At 36.6% G+C, this 24,833-nt stretch overlaps 2 protein-coding genes across 2 annotated transcripts; both read left to right on the forward strand.

Annotated features, from left to right (window-relative positions):
- Positions 1-14,404: 14,404 nt before the first annotated feature.
- LOC113759970 lies at positions 14,405-15,043 on the forward strand. Its single transcript, XM_027302550.1, has one exon. The coding sequence runs from the start codon at positions 14,405-14,407 to the stop codon at positions 15,041-15,043; it is 639 nt and encodes a 212-aa protein (XP_027158351.1).
- Positions 15,044-23,557: 8,514 nt separating this feature from the next.
- Positions 23,558-24,196, forward strand: LOC113759971. Its single transcript, XM_027302551.1, has one exon. It carries the CDS (start codon positions 23,558-23,560, stop codon positions 24,194-24,196), a length of 639 nt encoding a protein of 212 aa, XP_027158352.1.
- The last annotated feature ends 637 nt before the right edge of the window (positions 24,197-24,833 follow it).

Here is a 24,833-nt window from a genome sequence, read left to right on the forward strand (position 1 = left end):
AGGTCCGCTGTAGTTTTCAATGATGTTGGTGCAGACCTTGATGTTAGAAGATGTGACAAAAGATTCTTTCAGCCCCTACGCAATTTAGATCCACGAGTGGCACATTATATTGATCACGCAAGATTTCGTGGTGTTCGAGTGGCTGGATATCTTACTGTCGATCATGGACTCATCAAAGCCCTCGTTGAGCGCTGGAGACAGGAGACGCACACCTTCCATCTTCCTGTTATGGGTGAGTCGACGATAACTTTGCAAGATGTAGAGGTGCTATGGGGTCTACGGGTGGACGGGCGTCCCGTTACATTGCATCACCTTAGGTGAACTATACCAGAGTGCAAACAGTTGGTGAACGAGGTTTTAGAATTTTGGCCGGAAGATGCGATGCTAAATGGTGGCCGTCTAAAGATGTCTTCTATGTACAAACAGTTGACTGTTCCAGTACCGCCGAATGCTCCCGATGAACTGGTTTGGTAGTATGCTCGCATGTACATATTGATATTATTAGGTGGGCTACTATTCACAGATTCATGTAGGAATCTTGTTAGTCTGAATTGATTAGATTATGTTCGAAATTTGGATGCGATGAGGGAGTACAGTTGGGGGTCAACGAGTCTAGCCTGTTTATATTCACGTATGTGTCACGCTGCGCGTGCTTCTACTACTACCATAGGCGGCCCTTACCTATTACTCCAAATATGGGCATGAAAACGGATTCCCAGCATTCGATCGGAGATGTATCCAGCGCATGAGACCGGTGAATTTCTAATAGGTGGTAGATGGGCAGCCGAACGTACATGGGTTGATCTGTCGGGTAGGCGCAGCAGCTACTGTCGCGAGCATATTGCATTGCTGCGCATGGATGAGGTATTTTATATGTTATAGTTTCGGTTACTATTTGATAATATATCCCATTCTTTGCGAAAATAAATAATTACTTTTTCGTTATGGCAATTCATATGGATGCCATACAGTGATGAAAGATTGGTTGCACTACCACGATACTGCAGACACGGCGAGCGCATTTGGCGGGCCAAAACTCCCCTCGTATTTTGGCACATTATTGAGTTTCACTGTCCAGATCGGGTCATGCGTCAGTTTGGACTAGTTCAAAATGTTCCCAAACCTGTTGACACAAATTCGAACGGTGTTCATTAGCTCGATCTGTCTGGCTATCCTGGGAGGAATTGGGTCCAATTTTATAGGGATTGGATACAATAGTGGAATACTCGCGCTAATGCGGTGGTCACAGGTCAGCTTGCTAACACATTCAGGCCATCAAATGGTATCATGAGTACATTGTTCTATATATTTCGAACCCTAGTGACCAGAATCCGCAGATGGGCCAAATGCTTCTGGGAGTTTCTAGACAATTTGAGTATTTGGTATGCATTTACTTGAGTCTTCTGTCATTTTAAATGTTTATTTCCTGTGCGTTAAACAATTATTCCTAACAACTGGTCGGCTTTTTTTTATTGTTGCAAGATGGGTGCTATGCAGCGTATTGGTCAGCAGACACAGGATACTATCAATGTTAATGATATCGGTAACCAGTCATATCTACGTCTGTTGACTATCATGGATAGTGCATATGGTTCGATGCAATACCTTCGACGTTTTGATCATATGATTGTAGGACAGTCCGATCCATTCGATTTGGGACACTCTTCGGCATCAAATGTCCCATTTCAGATACCAGGTCGACGTGTTCCATCTCGAACAGGACCTTCGTCTAGTCGTGGTAGACATAGCAGACATGGTCAGCACGATGAGTCAACCGTTGCTGAACCTAGCGTTCAAGTCACGGGAATGGATACTCATCATCCGCAAATGCCTCCGGTTCAGCAATTCACCGCATCTGTGGATTTTTCATCAGTGCCGGGTGTAAGTGCAGGGATGCCTGCACACTTTCATGCATCTAGGGACATGTTTATTCCACCGCTGGCGTCGATGACCATTGGTGCACAAGGAACACCGTCACAATAATTTCCTCCCTTTGTTGCACCACCGGCGCCAGTTGTAGACATTCATGGATTTGATCCACGATTTCCATCTTCATCACAGTTATCTCCATATGAGTATGTCCCCAAGACAGGAGACACTTCTTCCCCTGCGGCATTACACCATATATTCACTTTTCTTAGTGGAATGGGAGGTACTTCTTTATCGTTGGAACTTCCTGATTATTACAGTCTCGAACAGCCATCGGTCTTCCCATTTACCGGCCAACCAAATTATGCATCCGGGCATGTATCAACAGGAGATTTTCTCACATATCGTTCCACGAACGATTTTGCAAGCAGCGATATTTCTGATGCGTCTCCGACGGATGACGTTGACCCTGATAGTGCTTCCAGGGATGATCCGCCGTCCCGTGATTATCTGAATCATTCTGGTGTCATTCTTGGTGAGCGTCAAAGACGACGACCGAAGAGATTTTGCTGCCCTTCCACAACGCCACAAAATGTTGGTAAGGGTAAGGGCAAGAGTAAAGGCAACATGCGCCCTAAGCATTGACTTTATAAATAATGACTGTGTTAGGTAGTTATCTAATGAATGCTAATTTCCTTAACTTTAAATTTCATTTACGTTTAATTTCTTTTTTTTCCTAAATCCTAATTACTTAAACCCTAAATCCTAAATACAAAATTACAATCCTGCCTATAGATAGATGATTAAGACAAATGTTCACAAAAAATAATTTTGGCCCAAAAATAGGTGATTGTAAAATATATTCAATAAAATATGCCTACTAATGTAAGATATTCATGGGAATAATATGTTACGTTTTAATAATTTAAATCTTAAAACATGCTTAGTAATGTAACTATATTTAACACTTATGGTTTAATAATTAATATGCAATTAATTTCTCATTTCGCACCAATGATATTAACTTTAAATGTTTCATACGCGTTAGGGCTGATTAACGTTTCATCAAATATAAAACAAATGTGATAATCCAACAAATTAGGCGATTTTTTGAGTGAAAAAATTTGTAGAACCTATGGTTTGTTAAAAAAATTATTTTTTTAATGTAAGCAATTATAGATCTTGATTTTTTTAAAAAAATACTTTACGAACTACTATCAACTTGATCTTTTATAAAATTTCTTTTAACAAATTAATCCATAGCATGCTATAGACAAATATCATAATAACTGTGATATAGTTTTGTACAGGGGTTATATTAGAACTGTGCATAGTGGACCTTTTTTTTGTTATATTCTAAGAAACTAGCCCCTAAGTCAGAGTCTTTTTAAAAATATATACATTGATTAGTTTAAATATACACAAAAGCAAAGAAAGGAAAAAAAAGGAGTAATTTGATAATGATTTGTTGATTTACAGATAAAACTAGACAAAAATTAGTGTTGGCTTTGTTGTTAATTTGAAATACTAAAATTAGTCATTGTTTGGTGTAAACTTGCAAAATGAACTTCGTATGCCTTAAAAGAAAGATACAAAATCACGCAGTCCATAACTTATATTTAAATATATTGTACAACAAAAATCCTAAACCTTAAAACCTAAAACCCTAACTCAAAAACCTTAACGCAAAAATCCTAACCCAAAAATCCTAAATCCTAACTCTAAAAACCTGAATGAAAAATTTTTTTTTTTGGCAAAAGTCAGCCGCTGCCGTGCAAAAAATTTAGCAGGGCCAGGAAAGTGTCGGCCGCTACTATGCTGACTGTGCACGGCAGCGGCTGCAAAATTTCTGCTACGCCTGGAAGTGTCAGTCGCTACCATACACAATCAGCATGGTAGCGGTTGACACTTTCCAGGCGGCACTAAAATTTTTGTCGGAAGGGAAAATTTATTTTGCAGCACGGCAGGTATAGTTTGAGAAATGCCCCCAGTCAAAGCTACATTTGGTGGATTATTTTTTTTTTAACGTATATTCTGAGAAATTAGCTCTTTGATCCAGATTCACACCCTTTTATATCTGAAAAGTAAGTCCATACCCAAATTCTTATGGATCTGGGTATCCAATGGGCAGCCATAAGTGTTTTCTGAACATACTAAAATAAAAATGTATTTAAATATATATTGTTCATAAATAATATAAATACCATCCAATTTTTGTTTTCAAATAATAAAATTAATATTCAACGAGTTGAATGCAATATTGTGAACTCAAAGAAAGAATTATTATTGACCACTTCTATATATTTTCAAATAATCAATTGCATCCATATCTAATATTTTATTTGTTTGCCTTTACCTTTTCTCCTTTTCTTGAAAAAGTTTGTACCAATTACAATAACAACTAAGATTAGTTTTTAAAAAAGAAAACAACCATAACATATATAAATATTTAGCTTTATTTAAAAAATGTAATTTTGTACTTCTTTTTCTTATTTAAATCTTAATATTGGCAGATGTTTCGCAATTCAGCACTAAAATAATGAATGAAATAAAAGTCATTTGACTAAGGACCGGTGACAAATAAATAATAGAATAAAAAAATTTATAAACACTTACTCATTTTTTTTTGATTCAATCTAATCATTAGTAGTCACTAATGTTTCAACTGTTGATCTTAGTCCCTAACTTTTGATATTTACAAAATAAATGGATGATACTAATATCTTTTCAAGATATACTTTCAGTTATGAAGCAAATCAAATTCAAAGATCAAGTGCAATTGAAAGAAACAAAAGTTGTTGAAAGTTGTCGGACTCTTGTGAAGACAGGATCGGACGTCCGATAATCATTGCGCAACTTCAGACACATGAAGAACTCCATCACCGGACGTCCGAAGAAAATAAGACATTCCCTCTAGCTCACTGACCTCGATCGAACACAAGTATCGGACGTCCGATAGAATCGTTCAAACTTTTTGTCTGCTATCGGACGGAAGTACCGGACGTCCGATAGGATCCTTCAAACTCGACGAAAGCTGTCAGACGCTCACAAAGACAATACCAGACGTCCGATAGAATTGAAGAAAATTTTTCAAACTCACTGCCTGCTGTCGGACACAAAAAATAGGAGTACCGGACGTCCAATACTCCCAACGGCCAGTTGACTCTTCAGATATTTTCTATCCGTTGGAAGCATTAATGAAGTACTTTCTTGATCTCCTATAAATAGAGCATGGTCAGAATCTTTAAATAACTTTTGCACACTGAAGATACAAAAGATCTAAATTGATTTTAGTGTGAAAATACTTTCCAAGAAAGATTTGTAGTCGTAGTGGTGTCAGGTTCATTGTAAGCATGTCATTTGTGAGTGAATACTTCATGAGTGTAACTCTGTGAGGGTTGTCCTGAGGGATAGTAAAACTTTCTAACTTGACCGAGTGGAGCTTGGGGTAAGGAGGAAGTGAGTTTTCCTTTGTACACAAGAGTGATTGTAATTCATCAATTTGAAGAAACTTGTTTGAATTAATCTACAAGTTCAAGAGGAGTTGGGTAGTTAATTGGTTTGCTATTCTTTTCTTTTTATTTACTTATTGTTACGTTTGTAATCTTTAAATTGTTTATCTCTTCTACTTCTCTCAAGTGATTTTGTTAATCCATTAATTGATTCACTGTGTGATCACTTAGATAAGAGGGTAAATTTATATTGAAAAAAAAAGTGCCCATAATTTGATTAGATGTTTAATCACCCTAATTTACCCCCCTCTTAGGTTGTTTTCAGGCCTTACAATTGGTATCAGAATTTGGTCTCCTAGAGATTAAACTCAAGCGTTTTAGGAGTAAAGATGACAACTAACAATGCCATATTTTTGGAAGGACAATCTGTGATTAGACCACCTATGTTTAATGGGTCGAATTATGTGAGTTGGAAAGAAAGAATGATTATCTTCTTGCAATCGATTGATATGGAATTGTGGTTTATTGTTAATAAAGGTCCATATGATGCCTCTATAGTAGATGATATTACTCATAGGCCAAGACCAAAAACTAGAAATGAATTGATTGCAGTTGATAGAGCTCATCTCAGTTTAAATGCAAAAGCCATGAATGTGTTATATAGTGCTTTAAATTCAAATGAATCTATTAGAGTCAAAGGTTGCAAGTCAACTAAAGAAATTTGGGACAAATTGAAAGAAATTCATGAAGGTAGTGAGAATGTTAAAGAACAAAAGAAATCCATCTTAGTTACTAAATATGAGTCGTTTAAGATGGAATCTCATGAAAATATTGATCTAATATATTGTAAATTCAATGATCTTATTAAGGATTTAGAGATTTTGGAAAAGGAATATACCTTAGGAGAGAAAAACAAAAAAATCTTGAATGCTTTGTCTAATAATTGGGAAAGTAAAGTGACTGCTATTGAAGAGGCAAAAGATTTAAATTTTATGCCTATTGAATCTATTATTAATTCTCTAACTTCTTATGAGTTGAAACTTAAGTCTAACGTACAAGAAGAAGAAGATACAAAGGTAAGAAGGAGTATTACTCTAAAAACATTTCAAAATATAGATGATTCGGTTTCATTGGATGGAGAAGATTTGGATGTTGATGATAATGATCTTGCTCTCATCACACAAAATTTCAAGAGAATCCTCAACAAAAGGAGATTCACAAGAGGAAGACCTAGCAATTCAGATTCTAATCAATTCAACATTATAAGAAACAAAGGAAAAGCATAAGGCCAACAAAAAGTAAGGTGACAAATGCTATGAATGCGGTTAATTTGGACACTACATGAGTGAGTGTCCAATGAAGAAGAAGAAAGAAGGAAGAAAATCAAGATTCAACAACTTTCAATTTACATGGAATGAGTGCAATTTCTATGGTGAAATTGAAAAGGAAGAAGAATCTGCTCAATTGGCTTTTATGGCCACTGAAGATAATGAGCTGACAACTTCTAACCCTCAATTTGAAAGTGATAATGAAACTGATGATGATTTTGAATCTTTCATTAAAAAGTTGCATGGTAGTTTGAAAGAATCTTATGCTGAAAATAAGGAATTAAACACAAAATCAATTTTTTTCTTCAGGATAATACACGTCTTTTTCAAGAAAACAAAAATCTGAAAACTGAAAATGATTTCTTGAAAAAGAATGAGATTGATTTACAAAATAAGTTTGATAGAAAAACAAGACTTTGTGAAATGTTAAAAAATGAACAAAGTGATTTGGAAAGAAGAATGAATAATTTAAATGAGTTGCTCCAACATAAAAAATAAAACTATTTTCAAAGGAATGAATCAAAGACTCATCTTGGCACTTATGAGAAGAAGATAAATTCTGGTGCAAATGATTTTGTTGTTTATACGAGAAGACAAGTAATATTTATTAAATCTGTTTGTGCAAATAACTCGTTGGTTATGTGTAATTTTTGTTGTCAAAAAGGTCATATAAAAAGCAATTGCTATGTGAGGAAGAACATGAGAAGAGGCATGAAATGCATGCGGATAATTAGACATGATACTAACTCTCAAGGATCTAAAAATTTTTGGGTATCATATATTAGTTCTTGAATTCTTGAGTAGGTGCACTTGGTGAACATTATTAAGGAATCAAAGTGGTTCATAGGCAGTGAATGTTCAAGACACATGACCGGTGATCCATCACAATACATCAAAACTCAAGTCAAAGTCTTGTGGCAAGTGACATTTGGAGATGACTTGAAAACTAAAATAATTGGAATAGAAGATATTGGTAAGATTGGTGAGATTTTTGTTCATAATGTTCTTTTATAATTTTCTTTTGATGTTTCTGATGCTTTGAACTGAGTTTTCCTTGATATTTTTGGATATTACTGAATTTTTACGATGACAATAAGGGGAAAAATGAATAATGTTGATGTAATGATGATTTGTTTTGATAATTATTTTGATTGTTATTACTCTGTTTGGTATCAATTTTTTATTTTTTGGCTGATGATTGCTGAATGTTAGTATGTTGATAATTGCTGAATTCTGGTATCATTTTTCTGTTTTTGTTTGGAATAGTGGATTCTTTGTTATTGTTGCTGGATTATGGTTGCTGTTTTTTACTCTCATCTTATGATGACAAAAAGGGGGAGAAATGGATGAAATGAATAAAGGGGAGCTTATCTCAATCTTTTTTCTTTTTTTCATCCATTGTTTTGTCATCATAAAAAAGGGGGAGAATGTTGATCTTAGTCCCTAACTTTTGATGTTTTCAAAATAAATGGATGATACAAATATCTTTTCAAGATATACTTTCAGTTATGAAGCAAATCAGATTCAAAAATTAAGTGCAATTGAAAGAAACAAAAGTTGCTGAAAGTTGTCGGACGCTTGTGAAGACAGGATCGGACGTCCGATAATCATTGCGCAACTTCGGACGCATGAAAAACTCCATCACCGGACGTCTGAAGGAAATAAGACATTCTCCCTAGCTCACTGATCTCGATCGGATGCAAGTATCAGACGTCCGATAGAATTGTTCAAACTCTTTGTTTGCTATCGGACGGAAGTACCGGACGTCCGATAGGATCCTTCAAACTCAACGAAAGTTGTCAGACGCTCATAAAGACAATACCAGACGTCCGATAGAATTGAATAAAATTTCTCAAACTCACTGCCTGCTATCGGACGTAAAAAATAGGAGTACCGGACGTCCGATACTCCGAACAGCTAGTTGACTTTTCAGCTACTTTCTATCCGTTGGAAGCATTAATGAAGCACTTTCTTGATCTCCTATAAATAGAGTATGGTCAGAATCTTCAAATAACTTTTGCACACTGAAGATATAAAAGATCTCGATTGATTTTAGTGTGAAAATACTCTTCAAGAAAGATTTGTAGTCGTAGTGGTGTCAGATTCATTGTAAACATTTCATTTGTGAGTGAATACTTCATGAGTGTAGCTCTGTGAAGATTGTCCTGAGGGATAGTAAAACTTCCTAACTTGACCGAGTGGAGTTTGGGGCAAGGAGGAAGTGAGCTTTCCTTTGTACACAAGAGTGATTGTAATTCATCAACTCGAAGAAGCTTGTTTGAATTAATCTACAAGTTCAAGAGGAGTTGGGTAGTTAATTGGTTTGCTATTCTTTCCTTTTTATTTACTTATTGTTACGTTTGTAATCTTTAAATTGTTTATCTTTTCTACTTCTCTCAAGTGATTTTGTTAATCCATTAATTGATTCACCGTGTGATCACTTAGATAAGAGGGTAAATTTATATTGAAAAAAAAAGTGCCCATAATTTGATTAGATTTTTAATCAACCTAATTCACCCCCCTCTTAGGTTGTCTTCGAGTCTTACATCAACAATGTCTAGAAGCAATTTGGCACGGGTCTTATCAATCATCCAACCATCAACACTAAATGCAGATTCTGATGCCATAAAATCTTATTGTCTTCAATCCAATAGCCATAAAATATTAGGTTAATTTATAAATTTACTAATATATATTATTTATTTAAATATATTTGGGTTTGGATAAGATTTGGTATGAGTTTGGATTTGGATATGGATTCTAAAAAATCAGATCCTACCTATATTCACGACTCTCTCCTAGGGTTTGAATTTGAGAAATTGAATTCAAAGCCAACCCAAATATATTGGGTCTGGATTAGATTTGGGTAAAATCTGACTCATTGACATGCCTAACCGCCTCCACCCCCTTACTCACTTTCTTTCTTTTTCTCCCTCTTCCTTCTTTCTCTCTCTCCCCTCCTTCCCTTCTCTCCATTCTTTCTCCCTTCCCCTTTCCTGCCACACCACACATCTCCCCTTCCCTCATCTAATACAATGTCTCAATGGGTGTGGTAGGAAAGGGGAAGAGGAAGAGAAGAAAGGAAGGGAGGAGGACAGGAGAGGAAAGGAAAGAGAGGGAGAGAGAGGAAAGAGGAGGAAGTAGGGGATAGTAGCGGTGGTGGGTGGTGGTGATAGATGAAGAAGAAGATGGTGTAGATTTTTTGTATATTTTTTAATTTTTTTTGTATATTTGGAGTTCTTTTTGATATATTGTATGGATGTGATATTTTTGGAGTTATTTTTGTTTATGTATTATTGTAGCATTGTATATGAATAACTTATTTTTCAAAAAAATGAAGAATCTAAATAGAGCCATCATTTTTTTAATATTTTATTTTTGATTAAAATAAATCATTTTTAACTATTAAATTTTCGACATAATGATAACATTTTTTGCTTCAAAGTTTTTTCCCCTAGTTTGAAAGTTAAAACATTTTTAACTTTTTTTTTTGCTGAAAGTGGAAAGATTAATTGCATGAAAAAAATAAACAAGTTTATCTAAAGGAATTTTTAATTATACAAAAAATTAAGTGGTAAAACTTTATACACATTTAAAAAGAGATTCAATGTCCAATTTTTTTTCAAAATCATATATATATTTTGGTTAAAACAAAACCTGAAATTATTAAAAAAAAGGTCCACCAAAAAACCAAGTGAGTTCCCATTTGAATCGACGATTCAAACGGATTTCACCGGACAAATTCCTTATCGGGTCAAACTTGGGGCCTACCTTGGCTTGATGATTAGTTCATCGAGTTGAACGGTTCAACAACCAAATTGATTTGGATTTAATATCTACACTATATAGTGTTGGCCCAATTGAATGCTCAAGAAAGAAAAAAAATTAAATTAAACGAACTCTTTTCGTTCTAGGCGATTTTATTTAGTTTCTAGGGGTTAAATCCTAATTGGATCAGCCAGTTCACCTGGTTGAGCTAACAACAACCTATGGTGTTGGTCCAATTGAATGCTAAAGGAAGAAAATGATAAAAAAATCAATCAAATTGAAATCATTCAATTGCTAAAAACTAGTAACCCATCAAAAGAATGTTCATAGTTGTTTACAAATAATTTATTAGTACATTGATTTTGTTGAACTGATAAACCAAAAACTGAATGAACCATCTAATTGGCCTATAGATGCGAGTAAATATAGATTGCCCACAAGCACTCTATGAGAACTCATGTTTTTATTCTTAAAATAGTCATTTTTATAATTATTTACCCTAGAGTTAGTTAATTATATTATCGTTGCATGAATTGCTTTTAAATTTCGCTTTATCGCACGCGAGTCAAAAGTTCGCGTATATCGTGTCAGAACGACTAAGTGGGGATTTGATAAATTTATACTAGACTCTTAAGAGTGAGTAATTACAGTGTTAAATGAATTATATTGGAGGATTAGTGCACTAGTGCAACAAACAAGAGAGAAAAGTGGTGGTACGAAACACTATTCGACAACTATTCAAAGTTGACTTTGGCAACCCTTTTTACTACTTTTTCCCTCCAATCTTCCCTCACAAGCCAAACACACACAACTCCTTCTCTCTCTCCTCTTGTTCGGTCGAGACACCAAGGAAGAAAGGAGGAAGAAAGCTTCACAAATCTTGCTTCAAATCTTCATCCAACTTCCACACCTCTTGGAAATCAACTCTAGCTTGAAGAAAGACAACCTCTTGTGGAGTTTCTTGTGAAGTTTTTGGTGGAAAAATCTGATTTTATCTAGGATTTAAAGAGGTAACAGTCATCTTCTTTAATCTTTCCAATTTCTTCAAGATTGAAGGTTAGTTTGCATGGGTTTACAACCCTAAGCAAGAAAATAGGTTAGAGGACTTGAAAAAATCATTTACCATGCTTGAATCTCTAGGCTAGCGGTCTTGAGGCAGCTTGTAGGTAGCTGCCTTGAGGATATGTTGCTTGGTTAATGTTGTTTGTGTGATGAATGAAATGATTACGGTTAAAAAATGGAGAGAAAGTTGGAAAATTTTAGAGATTGAGCTGGCCGAAAAATTCTGTCCATGCTGTTTAGTTATTATTTCAAAATTTTGATACTTGGATGACTGTGAAATTAATGGATATATGTTGTATATTGTATGTACAAAGTGCCTTCCAAAAATCGTTTCATTTGGTTGCACAAAACTTGAGTTTTGGCAAGGTTCAAATCTGGAAAAATGTATAGCAGGGGTTCTCGGACAGTGTTCTTTATTCCAACGTAACTCTTTGTACCAAAGTACAAAATTGAGTGCCATTTGTGGCATTCAAAACTAGACATTCATAACTTTCCAATGATATAAAAATCTCCTGCTGGTTCATTTTGAGTGAACCGCAGTGAGTCGGCAAAGTTGGCTGTTATGTTTGGCTGTTCATACGCATGAAACTGGAAGTTGCACCTTGTGGCTTAATTTTGTCCCATTTGTAAAAAGATTTTCAAAATGATGTCTTCTGATAAATTGTAGCCTTTGGAACCTAGTTTCCAACGCCACCAATCACTCTCAATTTGAGTTTGTATAGGGTTAGATATGGTTTGATTTTAAAAATGCGGCAAAGCTGGAAACTGGAAGCTTTATCCTTTCTTGTTGACCGAATGGTCAAACCTGTTTTGGGAGGTTATATTTCAAAAATTTTAGTGTTATTTAACCATCAATTGCTAATTAAATATTTCTGGAACCTTGGTTTAAAAAATGGAATGAATTGATGTTGGTTTTATTGGGCAAAACCTTTGGAAAGAAACAAAGAGTGGGTTGGCAGATTTGCTTTGAAAATTTCATAAATTTTGGTCATTTTGTTAACTGCCTTCCCGTGCAAGTTTTTACCTAAATTTTGGTATAGAAGTAGTCCATATATGAAAGTTTAAGTGCACCAAATTTTGTGTAATTTCAATATCATTTCGATATCCAAATGATATCTCAAAGATTGCTCTTCAAATCTGGAAATTTACTGATCAGTTTGCAAGATTCAGCTGACTTTAAGCTGTTATATCTTGATGCTCAAAACTCTGAATTTAATTCCAGTATTCATCGATGATATACTGGTGTACTCTAAGATTTTGGAAGATCATAAGAAACATTTGAGAGTTATTTTACAAACTTTGAGAGAAGATCAGTTATATGCTAAGTTTAGCAAATGTGAATTTTGGTTGAAGGAAGTAACTTTCTTGAGTCATATAATTTCCAAGGACGGAATTAAGGTGGATCCAGCCAAACTTGAAGCAGTTTCTAAGTGGAAGCAACCGAAAAACCCTATTGAAATTCAATATTTTATAGGGTTAGCAGGGTATTATCGGAGGTTTATCAAAGATTTTTCTAAGATTGCTGGACTCATGACTGAGTTAACTAAAAAAAGTGAGAAATTTATATGGAGCCCGAAATGTGAAGAAAGTTTTCAGGAGTTAAAGAGACGGTTGACGAGGGTACCTGTATTAGCTTTAGCTAACGGAAAGGATAGTTTTGTGGTCTATATAGATGCTTCCAAAGAAGGATTGGGGTATGTATTGATGCAGAATAATAATATGATTGCGTATGCCTCAAGGAAATTAAAGTTGCATGAGAGAAACTACCCAACTCATGATTTAGAGTTAGCGGCTGTAGTGTTTGCATTGAAGAAATGGAGACATTACCTATATGGAGTGGCATTTGAGGTTTTCACGGATCACAAAAGTTTTAAATATTTGTTTTCTCAAAAAGAGTTAAATTTGAGACAACGTAGATGGATGAAATTTTTGAAAGATTATGATTGCACAATAAATTATCATCCAGGAAAAGCCAATGTAATGGCCGATGCTTTAAGTCTTCTAGTGCAAGTGGCAGGATTGATGATTAAAGAATTGCACTTGTTGGAAGAGGTTAGTTATTGGAATCCTTGACTTGAACCGAGAAAAGTGATCCTTGGGAATATTGTCGTGAAATCCACTTTGTTGGAACATATCAAGGAAGCACAAGAGAAGGACCCTAAAGTGCAAAAGTAGTTGAAGAAAGTCAAAAAGGGAGAAAAGTCAGATTTTAATTTGGGAGTGAATGACGTACTAAGATTTCGGAATCGTATAGTAGTGCCAAAGGACGAAGGGTTTAAGAAGAAAATCTTGGAAGAAACACACCAATTTAAGTATACGATACATCTTGGAGGGAATAAAATGTACCAGGACTTGAAGAGTTTGTACTGGTGGGAGAACATGAAAAAGGAAATTGCTCAGTTTGTCCAAACTTGTTTGATTTGCCAGCAAGTTAAAGCCGAGCATCAGAAACCATCTGGCCTATTGCAACCTTTAGAGATACCTGAGTGGAAGTGGGAAAATATCACCATGAATTTTGTATCTGGATTATCTAGGACACAAAGAGGTCACGACGCCATTTGGGTAATAGTGGATAAACTGACCAAATCTGCTCATTTTCTATCGATTAGTATAAAATACTCACTGAAAAAGTTAGCAAAACTGTATTTGGATGAAATTATAAGGCTACATGGTATACCAATAAGTATTATGTCCGATCGAGACTCCAGATTTGTTTCTCGATTCTGGCAGAAAATGCAAGAAGTGTTGGCTAAATTGAATTTTATCACTACTTACCACCCACAGACTGATGGACAATTAGAGAGAACGATTCAAACTCTTGAGGACATGTTGAAAACCTGTATTTTGAATTTTGGAGAGAGTTGGAGTTAGTATTTGACATTGGTGGAGTTTGCTTATAATAATAGTTTCCATTCATCCATTCAAATGGCACCGTACGAAACTCTTTCTGGCCAGAGGTGTAGGTCTCCGATTTGTTGGGATGAAGTAGGTGAACGAAAGATTTTTGACCCAACTGTAGTGCATTGGATTGAAGAGGCGAGAGAAAAAGTGAAATTAATACGCCAGAGAATTCAAGCCGCACAGAGTCGTCAGAAGAGCTATGCAGACAATCGAAGGAAGGATTTAGAATTTGCAGTTGGAGATCAAGTTTTCCTTAAGATCACTCCTCTGAAAATGAGTCTGATGACAGGAAAAGGAAAGAAGTTGCAACCTAAATTCGTAGGGTCTTATAAGATTCTTCAACGTGTAGGAAATGTGGCTTATAAGTTAGAATTGCCACCAAATTCATCTCGGATCCATAACGTTTTTCACGTATCCATGCTCAAGAAATATCATCCAGATCCGTCTCATGTCCTGCAACCGGAAAATGTTGAGATCGATGAGGCACTGACCTATGAGGAGAAACCAATAAAGCTTCTAGATTGTAAGGTGAAAGAACTGAGGAATAAGCGAATCCCATTGGTGAAAGTTCTAAGGAGAAACCACGGACTAGAGGAAGCAAGTTGGGAAGTAGAAGAAGAAATTCGAGAAAAAATCCAGATCTATTTCCAGATCAAGGTATGAATTTCGTGGACGAAATTCTCTTAAGGGGGGGGAGGATGTGAGGACTCATGTTTTTATTCTTAAAATAGTCATTTTTATAATTATTTACCCTAGAGTTAGTTAATTATATTATCGTTGCATGAATTGCTTTTAAATTTCGCTTTATCGTGCGTAAGTCGAAAGTTCGCGTATATCATGTTGGAACGACTAAGTGGGGATTTGATAAATTTATACTAGACTCTTAAGAGTGAGTAATTACAGTGTTAAAGGAATAACATTGGAGGATTAGTGCACTAGTGCAACAAACAAGAGAGAAAAGTGGTGGTACGGAACACTATTCAACAACTATTCAAAGTTGACTTTGGCAACTCTTTTTACTACTTTATCCCTCCAATCTTCCCTCACAAGCCAAACACACACAACTCACTCTCCCTCTCCTCTTGTTCGGCCAAGACAACAAGGAAGAAAGGAGGAGGAAAGCTTCACAAATCTTGCTCCAAATCTTCATCCAACTTCCACACCTCTTGGAAATCAACTCTAGCATGAACAAAGACAACCTCTTGTGGAGTTTCTTGGGAAGTTTTTGGTGGAAAAATCTGATTTCATCTAGGGTTTAAAGAGGTAACATTCATCTCCTTTAATCTTTTCAATTTCTTCAAGATTGAAGGTTAGTTTGCATGGGTTTATAACCTTAAGCAAGAAAATAGGTTAGAGAACTTGACGAAACCATTTACCTTGCTTTAATCTCTAGGCTAGTGGTCTTGAGGAGGCTTGTAGGTAGCTGCCTTGAGAATATGTTGATTGGTTAATGTTGTTTGTGTGATGAATGAAAGGATTACGGTTACAAAATGGAGAGAAAGTTGGAAAATTTTGGAGGTTGAGCTGGCCGAAAAATTCTGTCCATGTTGTTCAATTTTTATTTTCAAATTTTGATGCTTGAATGACTGTGAAATTGATGAATATGTGTTGTATATTGTGTTTACAAAATGCCTTCCAAAAATCGTTTCATTTTTGTTGCACAAAACTTGAGTTTTGGCAAGGTTCAAATCTGGAAAAACGTATAGCAGGGGTTCTCGGACAGTGATCTTTGTTTGAACGTAACTCTTTGTACCAAAAATAGAAAATTGAGTGCCGTTTGTGGCATTCAAAACTAGACATTCATAGCTTTCCAATGGTATAAAAATCTCCTGTTGGTTCATTTTGAGTGAACCGCAGTGAGTCGGCAAAGTTGGCTGTTCTGTTTGACTGTTCATACGAATGAAACTGGAAGCTGCACCTTGTGTCTTAATTTTGTCCCATTTATAAAAAGATTTTGAAAATGATGTCTTTTGATAAATTGTAGTCTTTGGAACCTAGTTTTCAACGCCACCAACCACTCTCAATTTGACTTTGTATAGAGTTAGATATGGCATGATTTTGAAAACGCGGCAAAGCTGGAAACTGGAAGCTTTATCCTTTCTTGCTGACCGAATGGTCAAACCTGTTTTGGGAGGTTATATTTCAAAAATTTTAGTGTCATTTAACAATCAATTGCTTATTAAATGTTTCTGGAGCCTTGGTTTAAAAAATGGAGTGAATTGAGGTTGATTTCATTGGACAAAACCTTTGGAAAGAAAGAAAGAGTGGGTTGGCAGATTTGCTTTGAAAATTTGATAAATTTGATCATTTTGTTAACTGCCTTCCCGTGCAAGTTTTTGCCTAAATTTTGGTATAGAAGTAGTTCATATATAGAAGTTTAAGTGTACCAAATTTTGTGTAATTTCAATATCATTTCGATATCCAAATGATGCCCCAAAAATTGCTCTTCAAATCTGGAAATTTACTGATCTGTTTGCAAGATTCAGCTGACTTTAAACTGTTATATCTTGATGTTCAAAACTCTGAATTTAGTTCCATTTCTCATGTTTGAAACCTTGTTTGGAACTCTTATTGTGTTACGAATTTCAAGGGCTGATTCACTTTCTGTAAATTATGTCGAATTTCCAAAGATTGCTAGAAAACCAAGACTGGTTCAAACCTATCTTCTTGGAACTGAAATTTTGAGATGAAAAATGAATGCTTTCTGTTTGGAACCATGAAAAAGTTCTTCTAATAACTTTTAGTACTTTGAGCCTAGTTTCCGATGGTATAAAGTTTTCCATTTTTGGACATGCCAAATTCAAGATCTGATTTTTCCAAGATTATCGTGCAAAATGGAAATTTTTCGAATTCTTAAGAAATGAGTTATTGAGAACTTGTTCCTCTCTCTCGATATCGATAGACCGTTTTAAACTTGATATCACGAAGAGGCAAGGCTCTCTTGGGACTTTAAATCCTCACTTTTGGACCTCGATTTTCGAGAGATTTAAAGTTCTCTTTCATGACATTATCTTAGTATTGCACAAGTGTATATTCTTCCTTGTTGGCAAGGGGTTTGTAAGTATTTGTGAGTGATAGTCAATTATTATTTCTTCAGGCGCTTAAGAGAATCTTCAAGAGAATCTCGGAGCGGACGCCTAAAAGTTTATTTGCTCACTTACTCACTTTTTTGACTTGGTGAGTGTCAAGTGCATGATTTGTTGTTGAGCACTTGAATTGTTTCTTGTCAATTATGTGAATTAGAATTGTCTAGACGAGTGCGTACTTTATCGCACTCGTTCTCTCTTAAATAAAATTATGATCGAATCTCGCTATGTGAATTGATAATCGACTTGTGTGAAGTGATGCTATTGTGAATCGTATTTGTTATCGTCCGTTTAAGCGTTGTCTCATCGATTTATATGTATAATCGGGGGACGCCCAAACTCATAGGCTAACCTTCTGACTCGAGCCGGTATGGGTTTGGTCGAGAAGTTTGGTGAACCATGAGAAATTCGTAAAGCTTGATCTATTTAAAAGATCTCACTTGGCATACTCGAGTAGTATCGCCTTTCTAAATGATGAGCGGGCCCGGAACAGGGGGTGTAACGGTGAACGGGATTCGTGAAGTAAGTGGTGTTTACGGACTAAATATACCTATCCGGTTGACGAAGTGTCATCACGTGAAGGTATATGATTGAGACTCGGCAAAGCAAGTGAAATTTAGTTCTTGAGAGCTCCCGTATCTTTATTGAGTGTGTTTTATGTTAAATTATGAATTATTTGAATGTTATAACTTTATTTCTTGCATAAGTGCTATTGTTACTTGAACTATGTGTTTGCATGCTTTTCTTGACCTCACTGAGCATTAACTCATCCCATTAGTTTTATTTTCCTTAACAAGAGTTGAAATGGAAAGAATTATGGAGAAGCCAACTTGACGGACTTTTGATTAGAATTTTGAATGTAATTAGTTAGACGACTTTTGGAGGTTGTATATTTTGGAAATGTTGATGTACTTTTGGTAAATTGTAATATAAGATTTGAATATTTTAAGGAAGCGACCTTTTCTTTATATTTTCGACTTTTAGTATTGATTGATTATCCATAAGTTGAATTCGTCTTATATCGAGTCCTGGCGGGAGTTGGGCAGGCATTCCTTGGATACCCTTGGGTTTGCCCTTAGGAGAAGTGGGGGCATCATAGTTGGTATCAGAGCACTAGGTTTAGAGATCTATTTGGGAGATATATTAGAAACTTTACCCTCGAAAATAGGAATGAGATAACTTAGTTATACCTTAAATAAAGTTTGGGCGAGTTAGTGACTTTAAGTTTCTGACCCAAAAATTTTGCTTGTTTTGTAGAAATGGAGAATGATAATGGAGGACACGCTGCTAATGGTAGTGGACATGCTAATGGCCACGTGGATTCTCCTAGACCTATTTACTATCGAGCACTTGGTGGAGGGGCTCGCGTTCGATTCTCGTCTTCTTCTAGGTTTCCCCGTTGTCTTTGTAGGGTGACGCACGCGTACCCTCATGACCTAGTACTGTCCATTGACGATGAGCGTCGTCAGTTGGTGAATACCAACAGGGCCTTACTCCAGGAGGTCGAGGAGCTGAGCGCCATGGTGGACACTCAGGGTACTAGGATTGCGGAGCTAGAGGGGACGGTAGTCGTCGAGCTGGCTTGGACTGAGGCCCTCGTGATGAGGTTCAGAGCACTAGAGCTCGATTTATTAGGATAGGCGAGGAGCTCCGGGATCGGGATTCTGGGATTCTAGCTGACATCACTATGTTGATCGATGAGATGATGGATGCTATTCAGAGTCTGGTTCAGGTGGGCACTGAGGAGGAGCCTTTAGAGACGGATCCGGAGGAGAAGGTTCCGCCTGATAGTCCTGCTGAAGATTAGATTTGGAGTGATAAATCTTTTGATTTTTGTAGTTAGGATTAGTTGGGGTGGTGCTAGTTCAAAGGCCATTGTATTTTTATTAACTGTATGTCCTACTTTTGAGGCACTTGAATATACTTTTGACGTGCATGATTAATTGCATTTTTGTGGCACTTGTGTGCTATATTTTTGTAAATGCCCCATGACTTGCTAATTGTAGGAACCTTAAAGTGTTGATATATGTTAGTTATTGTTATTTCCAATGTTTTCATATTGGCTCTTATTTTAAGTATTTTCTTGCGTAATTATTTTATTTCTTGCATTATGTATAACTAGGATCATGGACGGATGAAGGAGTGGCAGAGGTCGAGGGCGTGGGGCTAGGCAACCCCAACCTCAAGGGGATGATCAACGATCGGCAACCGGACCGATCCAGGGACAAGAAAATGTAGAGGGTAACCAAGTGGTTACTGTCATTAATCGGATGACCAATATCTTAGAACGATTAGCAGAGCGACAGGGTCCAAGGCCAATTAACCAATCTGGGGCCCAAGATAGAGAGGAGGATAGAGTCTTGGAGAGGTTTTTGAAATTTGCTTCGCCTAAATTTATTGGGGGACCTGGTCCCGAGTTAGCGGAGAACTGGTTGGAACGAATGACTAATATTTTTGCTACCTTAGACTATACCGAAGAAAGGCGAGTGAACTTTGCTGCCTTCTAATTTGAGAGCGTTGCACGTATTTAGCGGGACGTGATAAGAGGGTAGTGGGAATGAGCGCAGACCCCTTTGACCTGGAAAAACTTCACGAAGGAGTTCAATGAGAAGTTTCTTTCGCCTCTGATCCAAGAGAAGTGGGAAGATGAATTCATAAAATTGAGACAAGAAACGTCTAGCGTGGCCGAGTATGAGGGGAAGTTCACTAAATTTTCTAAGTACGCTCCAAAATTGGTGATTAATGAGCGGAGAAGGATAAGGTGTTTTGTGCAAGAACTTAATGTGGAGATCCAGGAGGGGTTGGCAGCAGTCCAAATCTCTACGTTCACTGAAACCCTTGTGAAAGCGCAAAGAGTTGAAAGCGTAAGGCTGCAAGTTAGGGACTTCCACACTAAGAAAAGGAACACTCCTAGTTACACTTATGGACAAGCCCATAAAAGTGCCCCACCTTCCAAGATGGGAAGAGGAACGGGAGAAGTAAGGACCTCTGGAGCTCCAAGAGGGTTTTTATGATGAGGAGGTCGTAGTGGGCAAGGTCAAGCGAGAGGAATACCTCATAGTGGTCAAGCCGTAATTTCTCAAGTTAGTTGTGGCTACTGTGGCAAGTCCAACCATACGAAAATGATTGTTGGAGAAAATTGGAAAAATACTTGTATTGTAGCAGTACCGAGTACCAAATATCGAAATGCCCAAACGTACCAAAAGAACGAGGTACTACTCAAAGGCCTGAAAAGTCAACCTCTAAATAAACTAGTGCTGGAGAGAGTCGACCCAAGGTACCTGCTAGGATTTACGCATTGGACTATCAACAGATTCCTGATGCTACTGAGGTGGTTGAAGGTACGATCCCTATTTTTCACCGTTTAGCTAAGATTTTAATTGATTCGGGTGCAACGCATTCTTTTGTAAGCCCTAATTTTATGATTGGAATAGATGTGAAACCAATTGAATTACCTTATGATTTGGAGGTTAGAACACCTATTGGGGAACAAAGTTTACTTGCTAATTTGGTGTATAGAGATTGCGAGATATGGGTTGGAGAACGGAAGTTACTGGCCGATTTGATGGGTTTAGATATTAAGGAGTATGATATCATCTTAGGAATAGACTGGTTAGCTCGTTACCATACTCAGTTGAATTGTAACACGAAAAAGGTAGAGTTGTGCATTCCAGGAGAGGCAATCCTAAAAATGGATGTAAGGGGTAGATTAGTCTCATCTGCTCTTATTTCAGGAATTCGAACTAGAAAAATGTTGAGTAAGGGAGTTCAAGTATATTTGACTTTTCTTATAAATACTCCTAATAATAAGATGAGATTGGAAGATATGTCTGTAGTGAAAGAGTATCCGGATATTTTTCCTAAAAAATTAGAGTTTTTGCCTCCAAAAAAAGAGATAACCTTTAAGATTGATGTGACTCCGGGGGTAGCACTTATCTCTAAAATGCCATATAGAATGGCTCCAACTGAATTGAAAGAGTTGAAATTGCAGTTGCAGGATTTGTTAGAGCGAGACTTTATAAAAGAAAGTAATTTTCCGTGGGGAGCTCCGGTGTTGTTTGTTAAAAAAAAAGATGGGAGTTTAAGGTTGTGTATAGACTATCGAGATTTGAACGATGTTATTATTAAGAATAAGTACCCTTTGCCCCACATTGATGAATTGTTTGACCAATTGCAAAGGGCAGTAGTGTTCTCAAAGTTGGACCTCAGGCAGGGTTATTATCAGTTAAGGATTTTGGAAAAAGATATACCTAAAACTGCCTTTAACTCGGGGTACGGACACTTTGAGTTCGCAATAATGCCGTTCGAATTGACTAATGCACCTGCAACTTTTATGAATTTAATGCACCGAATCTTTAAGCCTTATCTAGATCAGTTTGTAGTAGTATTCATCGATGATATACTTGTGTACTCTAAGATTTTGGAAGATCATAAGAAACATTTGAGAGTTATTTTACAAACTTTGAGAGAACATCAGTTGTATGCTAAGTTTAGCAAATGTGAATTCTGGTTGAAAGAAGTAACTTTCTTGAGTCATATAATTTCTAAGGACGGAATTAAGGTGGATCCAGCCAAAGTTGAAGCAGTTTCTAAGTGGAAGCAACCGAAAAATCCTACTGAAATTCAAAATTTTATAGGGTTAGCAGGGTATTATCGGAGGTTTATCAAAGATTTTTTTTAAGATTGCTGGACTCATGAATGAGTTAACTAAGAAAAGTGAGAAATTTATATGGAGCTCGAAATGTAAAGAAAGTTTTCAGGAGTTAAAGAGACGGTTGATGAGCGTACCTGTATTAGTTTTACCTAACGGAAAGGATAGCTTTGTGGTCTATACAGATGCTTCCAAAAAAGGTTTGGGGTGTGTATTGATGCAGAATAATAAGATGATTGCGTATGCCTCTAGGAAATTAAAGCTGCATGAGAGAAACTACCCAACTCATGATTTAGAGTTAGCGGCTGTAGTGTTTGTATTGAAGAAATGGAGACATTACCTATATGGAGTGATATTTGAGGTTTTCACGGATCACAAGAGTTTTAAATATTTGTTTTCTCAAAAAGAGTTGAATTTGAGACAACGTAGATGGATGAAATTTTTGGAAGATTATGATTGCACAATAAATTATCATCCAGGAAAAGCCAATGTAATGGCCGATGCTTTAAGTCGTCAAGTGCAAGCGGCAGGATTGATGATTAAAGAATTGCACTTGTTGGAAGAGGTTAGTTGTTGGAATCCTTGACTTGAACCGAGAAAAGTGATGCTTGGGAATATTGTCGTGAAATCCACTTTGTTGGAACATATCAAGGAAGCACAAGAGAAGGACCCTGAAGTACAAAAGTGATTGGAGAAAGTCAAAAAGGGAGAAAAGTCAGATTTTAATTTGGGAGTGAATGACGTACTAAGATTTCGGAATCGTATAGTAGTGCCAAAGGACGAAAGGCTTAAGAAGGAAATCTTGGAAGAAGCACTCCGATTTAAGTACACGATACATCTTGGAGGAAATAAAATGTACCAGGACTTGAAGAGTTTGTACTGGTGGGAGAACATGAAAAAGAAAATTGCCCAGTTTATCCAAACTTGTTTGATTTGCCAGCAGGTTAAAGCCGAGAATCAGAAACCATCTGGCCTATTGCAACCTTTAGAGATACTTGAGTGGAAGTGAGAAAATATCACCATGAATTTTGTATCTGGATTACCTAGGACACAAAGAGGTCACGACGCCATTTGGGTAATAATGGATAGACTGACCAAATCTGCTTATTTTCTATCGATTAGTATGAAATACTCACTGGAAAAGTTAGTGAAACTGTATTTGGATAAAATTATAAGGTTACATGGTATACCAATAAGTATTGTGTCCGATCGAGACTCTAAGTTTGTTTCTCGATTCTGACAGAAAATGCAAAAAGTATTGGGGACTAAATTGAATTTTATCACCACTTACCACCCACAGACTGATGGACAATTAGAGAGAAGATTCAAACTCTTGAGGACATGTTGGAAACCTGTATTTTGGATTTTGGAGAGAGTTGGAGTAAGTATTTGACATTGGTGGAGTTTGCTTATAATAATAGTTTCCATTCATCCATTCAAATGGCTCCGTACGAAGCTCTTTCTGGCCAGAGGTGTAGGTCTCCGATTTGTTGGGATGAAGTAGGTGAACGAAAGATTTTAGACTCAACTGCAGTGCATTGGATTGAAGAGGCGAGAGAAAAAGTGAAGTTAATACGCCAGAGAATTCAAACCATACAGAGTCGTCAGAAGAGCTATGCAGATAATCGAAGGAAGGATTTAGAATTTGCGGTTGGAGATCAAGTTTTCCTTAAGATCACTCCTCTGAAAATGAGTCTGATGACAGGAAAAGGAAAGAAGTTGCAACCTAGATTCGTAGGGTCTTATAAGATTCTTCAACGTGTAGGAAATGTGGCTTATAAGTTAGAATTGCCACCAAATTTATCTTGGATCCATAACGTTTTTCATGTATCCATGCTCAAGAAATATCATCCAGATCCGTCTCATGTCCTGCAACCGGAAAATGTTGAGATCGACGAGGCACTGACCTATAAGGAGAAACCAATAAAGCTTCTAGATTGTAAGGTGAAAGAACTGAGGAATAAGGGAATCCCATTGGTGAAAGTTCTGAGGAGAAACCACGGACTAGAGGAAGCAAGTTGGGAAGTAGAAGAAGAAATCCGAGAAAAAATTCAGATCTATTTCCAGATCAAGGTATGAATTTCGTGGATGAAATTCTCTTAAGGGCGAGAGGATGTGAGAATTTATGTTTTTATTCTTAAAACAGTCATTTTTTATAATTATTTACCCTAGAGTTAGTTAATTATATTATCGTTGTATGAATTGCTTTTAAATTTCGCTTTATCGCGCGCAAGTCGAAAGTTTGCGTATATCATGTCGGAACGACTAAGTGGGGATTTGATAAATTTATACTAGACTCTTAAGAGTGAGTAATTACAGTGTTAAAGGAATTACATTGGAGGATTAGTGCACTAGTGCAACAAACAAGAGAGAAAAGTGGTGGTACGGAACACTATTCAACAACTATTCAAAGTTGACTTTGGCAACTCTTTTTACTACTTTATCCCTCCAATCTTCCCTCACAAGCCAAACACACACAACTCACTCTCTCTCTCCTCTTGTTCGGCCGAGACAACAAGGAAGAAAGGAGGAGGAAAGCTTCTCAAATCTTGCTCCAATCTTGCTCCAAATCTTCATCCAACTTCCACACCTCTTGGAAATCAACTCTAGCTTGAAGAAAGACAACCTCTTGTGGAGTTTCTTGGGAAGTTTTTGGTGGAAAAATCTGATTTCATCTAGGGTTTAAAGAGGTAACATTCATCTCCTTTAATCTTTC

This window comes from Coffea eugenioides, chromosome 2 (genome assembly GCF_003713205.1).
Source record: "Coffea eugenioides isolate CCC68of chromosome 2, Ceug_1.0, whole genome shotgun sequence".
In the NCBI taxonomy this organism is placed as follows: Eukaryota; Viridiplantae; Streptophyta; class Magnoliopsida; order Gentianales; family Rubiaceae; genus Coffea; species Coffea eugenioides.

Excerpts from the sequence above, each read along its gene's own strand:
- LOC113759970 (XM_027302550.1), top strand. The coding sequence starts at position 14,405 with ATGGCACCGTACGAAACTCTTTCTGGCCAGAGGTGTAGGTCTCCGATT.
- LOC113759971 (XM_027302551.1), top strand. The coding sequence starts at position 23,558 with ATGGCTCCGTACGAAGCTCTTTCTGGCCAGAGGTGTAGGTCTCCGATT.